Genomic DNA, 5325 nt, shown 5'->3' on the forward strand with positions numbered 1-5325 from the left:
GGTGGGAGGGAGGGGGGCGCAAGAGGGAGGAGATATGGGAACATATGTATATGTATAACTGATTCACTTTGTTGTAAAGGAGAAACTAACACACTATTGTAAAACAGTTATACTCCAATAAAGATGTTAAAAAAAAAAAAAGCAGTGTTTCAGAGAAAGAAGTTTAAGATAGCTATAATTAGAGACCCAGTGAAATGAAAGTAACATTTCCTATATTTAACTTGTAACCTTGCTACTTAGTGACTGAGTGACGGTGGGCAAAAATGTCCTTCTTTTAGGGAACTAGGCTTCCTATGTATAAATATAAGGAATGTTGGTTAGATGTCTGAAGAGGGTTTGGGGAAGAAAAACTAAACGTTTTAACTTATAAGTCACTGTGAACTTCTTCAAAGAAACAAAATATGTAAAAATATTATTACTTTGAAATTAGCAAATCTGTGGAATTGAAAGTATCACTGTTTTGATCCATCATTTCCTCTCAGGTGTAAATTTGTGTTCTCAGTCATCCTGATTTAATAAAAATGTCTTTGATTAGGGATAACAAGAAGTCAAGCTTTGAATACTCCTTGATGATATATAGTCAGGGGTGCACTTCCCACCTTGGACTTATCTTAAGGACCACCATTCAAGTCACTTGTAGCTTGTCATAAAAAATAAAATTGCTGTTGGTGGTAAGAATAATATTTGGGATCAAACACTCATAAAGGAGCTCTTATTTTTTAATAGAAAGTAAACTTTAAATTTTAATTGCCACAAGCTTTTGAATTTCTGTGTTTAAAATGTTTTTCTTAAAGAAACAAAATGTTAATTGAGACTTCTTTTTCTAGTGGAAGCACAATGAGTTTTACCACGTTAAAGCTTCGTGCAGCCAAGGTCCTGCTTATGTTTGTAACATCACAGATCTACAGCCTTATACTTCCTATAATGTCCGAGTAGTGGTGGTGTACAGGACAGGAGAAAATAGCACCTCACTTCCAGATAGCTTTAAGACTAAAGGTGAGTACTAACATATTCTGCACTTAGAAAACTTTAGACGTTTCTCAATTCTTTTCTCATCACTTACTTCACTAATCCTAGAGGTTGAGATTTTTCTTAAAAGAGTAAATTACTCTCTCTAGAGCCTGACTGAAGAAATCGCAAAGAGGTAGGAGTCCTTACTGGCAGTAATGAGATAATAATCATCTGGTCTTGCAGGATCCTGAACTGGGCAAAATTATTTCAGTATTCTGATTTCCTGTCTAGCTATGATATTTTGCGGTAAGGACTAAATGAAAACAGTGTCACTGAGTGTTCAAATATTTACTACTGACTACTATAACCAGATGCCAAAAATAAAAAAAATCTAACAAGTATATTAAATTAACTAGTGTTCTAAAAGGTATACCATAACTCCAAGTTGATCCCTATAGGAATCAAGGGAAAGTGCTCCAAAACTTACAATAATTCTTTTTATTTGCATCACTTATTTCATGTCAGGCTAAGATCTATTGTTACTCCTATCACTAATCCATCTAATCTGTCACTAATAAAAACCTCAGTTACACATTTAAAAATATGCAATCATATGAGAATTTTTGAATATTTCTTGAATAAAATTTTTGAATAATTTTCTGAATATTTCTTTAATGTATCCGGCTTTCCTCTGAGTAAATACAGTCTATAGAAGGATGTTTTGCAGAATATTTTATACTTCTAACATATGAATCAGATTTTCTTTTGTTTCCAAAGCTGGAGTCCCAAGTAAACCAGGCATTCCAAAATTATTAGAAGGGAGTAAAAATTCAATACAGTGGGAAAAAGCTGATGATAACGGAAGCAAACTTATGTACTATATCCTTGAGATCAGGTATGTCCGTTTGCAAAAGTGCTTTGTAAACTACAAAGACCTAAGCAGTTAATTGTAAGGTATTATTAGATCCTAAGCAGTTAATTGTAAGGTATTATTAGATCAAAAGTAACAATATTTATGAACGTGTATTCATAAATAAACACAAAGGATCTTTAGTTTAAGGGCCTTGCATGCATCATTAGGTTCTTTGCACAATTCCTAGTGGTCAGCCTTGGCACTCAATTACAAGGCAGATAGTCATTCTTCTGAGAAATCTGCAACTGCTTGTCAATGGAAACAATTCAATCTTTTGAGCATGTAACTAATATTTACTTAATACCTATTCTGAACTGACGTTTGATGTTAGATGATGGTATGCATGTATATTTCTGAGGTTAATTTGTTTTAGGAAGATGAATAAGGTCTAGTGAGAACTGACAATGAGTTAGGTATTTTTCAGAATGTAAAATCAGGTCAAGATCCGAAATGGCCTGCAGTGTATAGGCAACCCAGGATTCTCTCTCCATTGTCAAGATTACAGTTTGTAGTGTGTTCCCAGGGACTGAAAATGTGCCTTTGATGAAAACCTGATGAACATATGCAACCTCAGATCTGGCCAGTATGGGGAGCTCTGTGAATCATAACTGGCTCAGATGAGCTGATTTTGTGCCAACTTGAGGGGAGAATTCCAAATTCCACAGACACTCCCCTCACGGGACTCTGAAGCCATCTTTTAAGAAGCTCCAAGGACAAAAGTCACTTCCATAATTATAGTCCTGGCAACTTGAGCTTTAGATCTATTTTTGCTTCATCTTGCTCTGGCATTCCCATAGCCTTAAAAAAATTTCCTGCTCATGCTAGAGAATTATGTTGGCCATATTTCTAACTGAAACTTTCTTGAAATTTCTGTCACTTTTTTTTTTTTTTCATGCAGAGTGAAATACATTCTGACCTGCAGAACCGTTCTGGTGGTCTGTGACTGCAATTATGTTCACCAACCAGGCCACACCGCGGTCTTACTAGGACCCCTGTAGTGTATTCCCCTCAGTAACACCTTAAGTGCATAGCTCCATAAATACTCTGCATTTCCTTGCCCCCAAGTCTCTACTCTCAGGAGAGGGACTATGGTATAATAGAATGTATTATCTGTCTCAGAGTACCTCACAGTATCTCAGAATATCTTCTTCAGTCAGGATACTCGTGTGTACTTGCTGATGGTGCAGTGGTGGTCGTAGTGCAAGGTGCATGCACTTGGGAGCTGAGCCGACTCTATGAGTTTTCCAGGGAAGCTGGAACAAAGTACGACCAACTGGGTGGCTTGAAACAACAGATATTTATTCTCTAGCAGTTCTGGAGAGTACTGTGGGTTGGTACTAAGTCCTAAAACGGCTGTGGTCTGAAAAGTTTCAGATTTGAAAAGTTCGTTGTCAGAAAAGACATAATGGGAAGGCCTTGAACTTGCCTTCAGTCTATGGTTCTGTTAAAAGTAATTTCAGTTATGTCTTTCGAACCCAGCTCTTGTTCTCTTCCCATGTTTCGTTATGAAGAATAATGAGGATTGACATTGAGGTAGTGTAGGCCAATATAAATGGACGCAATGAACCTTGGAATCTCAGATACAATGATAACTTTGGTAGCTGAACTATTTTCTTTTCCTGTTCAATTTTATGTTCTGTATTTTATCCGGATATGGTATCAGTAAATGACAGATAGCATAAGACATCAAAAATTAAGAAAAATTAAAAATTCCCGGTTAAAAATTATGAAATAATGGTCTTATGTGTTTGGAATTCTGAAGAAAGTTTGCACACCCTAGTAGTAAGAAGAGGATCTTCAGCTTTCTCTTGGCCATTGATTATTTGTAATTTTCCAGATGGGCTGAGTTGGTTGGCTCCAGGCACTGTTGGGATGACTTTATAAGACTCTGCTATGTTCTGTAGCCAAACCATGTGAGAGGAATGAAATCAAGGGCAAAGTGTGCAACAGGAGACGCTTTGGAGTTCTGTCATTAAATGATATATGAGCACCTAGAAATAACACATATATTGTCTTGTATATTTCCTATATTTATAACTTTGCTCTTTCTTTTGCAGTAAGGGCACTTCAAACAATTCACAGAATCAGAATTTAATGTGGAAGATGGCACTTAATGGCTCATGCAGTAGCATTTGCACATGGAGGTCCAAAAAGCTGAAAGGAACATTTCAGTTCAGAGTAGTAGCTGTAAATAATCTGGGTTTTGGTGAATATAGTGGAATCAGTGAGGATATTATATTCATTGGAGGTATGTTATCATGTATGTCTATATACTAACTTATTACACAAAGGTTCAGAGGTAAAGATAAGTGAATTCTTAGCATTAGCAGTAAATTGGGTGACTGTATAACTTCACCAATCTATCATTGAAACTGTTGAACTATTCATTTCATCTGATGTGATCTTCCTAAAACATCAAGATTGGCATGTCCTTTTTCTCCTCAGTAACAATCAGCTAATCGTTAATGCCCACCACATCAAGTCCATGTTCCTAGACGGATTTCCAAGGTTGTCCACAGTCTGGTTTTTATCCAGCCTTATTATTCTGTTCCTGGTACTCTCATCTGCTACACAACAGGCCTGAAACTCTACTTCCCGATATCTATATCTTCCACTGGGTAGGCTATTTTTGTTCATAACACATTACCTTTCTAATCACATAGGCTAGAAATCTCAGTACCATGTAGGATTTTTCCCTCTATTCGGCCACCAAGTTCTGTTGATTTTATTATCTTGATTTCTGTCTAATGAGTTCGCTTCTTCCTATTTCTACTTTGACATTCCTAATTTAAGCTACCATTTCTAGCCTGTGCTCTTGGCTTAATCCTACTGCTGACAGTTAATCTAGCTGAAGCACAAGCTGGATCACTTCACCGCTGTCTGAAATGCTTGAAATGGTTCTCCATTCACTGCCTTCAGAATCAAGTACAAACCTTTCTGGGGCATTTAAGGCCTTTCGTGATTTGCCCTCCAATTGTGGTTCATCTTTCCTGATATTTATCCTTATGCTGTAGCCATGTCAGACTGGTAAAAAAACTTTCATGACACTGGGTCCTCAGCCTTTGTTTCCCTCAGCCTAGAATGCAGGCTTGCACCACCTACCACTTGTCCTTAGCTGGGATTTCCTTTCTCTCGCTTTCTGTCAACTGAAATTCTTCTCATCCTTCAAGGCCTAACTTTATTTTATTATTATTATTTTTTATTTTTTAAAAATTAACATCTTTATTGGAGTATAATTGCTTTACAATGGTGTGTTAGTTTCTGCTTTATAACAAAGTGAATCAGTTATACATATACATATGTCCCCATATCTCTTCCCTCTTGCATCTCCCTCCCTCCCACCCTCCCTATTCCACCCCTCTAGGTGGTCACAAAGCACCGAGCTGATCTCCCTGTGCTATGTGGCTGCTTCCCATTAGCTATCTATTTTACGTTTGGTAGTGTATATATGTCCATGCCAC

The 5325-nt window shown here is 37.0% G+C and overlaps 2 protein-coding genes across 4 annotated transcripts in view; one reads left to right on the top strand and one right to left on the bottom strand.

Moving 5' to 3' along the window:
• DCBLD1 (discoidin, CUB and LCCL domain containing 1) overlaps positions 1 to 5325 on the bottom strand; it is a 271285-nt gene that overhangs the window by 250222 nt on the left and 15738 nt on the right. The gene's annotated exons all lie outside the window — the stretch shown is intronic.
• The window catches only part of ROS1 (ROS proto-oncogene 1, receptor tyrosine kinase), a 123245-nt gene that overhangs the window by 75866 nt on the left and 42054 nt on the right, over positions 1 to 5325 (top strand). The window contains exons 32-34 of the mRNA XM_055087538.1: positions 828 to 996; positions 1729 to 1846; positions 3922 to 4112. Coding sequence (XP_054943513.1) covers positions 828 to 996; positions 1729 to 1846; positions 3922 to 4112 — 478 coding nt within the window. The remainder of the gene's footprint in view (positions 1 to 827; positions 997 to 1728; positions 1847 to 3921; positions 4113 to 5325) is intronic.

The sequence above is a fragment of the Physeter macrocephalus genome, chromosome 10 (genome assembly GCF_002837175.3).
Source record: "Physeter macrocephalus isolate SW-GA chromosome 10, ASM283717v5, whole genome shotgun sequence".
Taxonomy (NCBI): Eukaryota; Metazoa; Chordata; class Mammalia; order Artiodactyla; family Physeteridae; genus Physeter; species Physeter macrocephalus.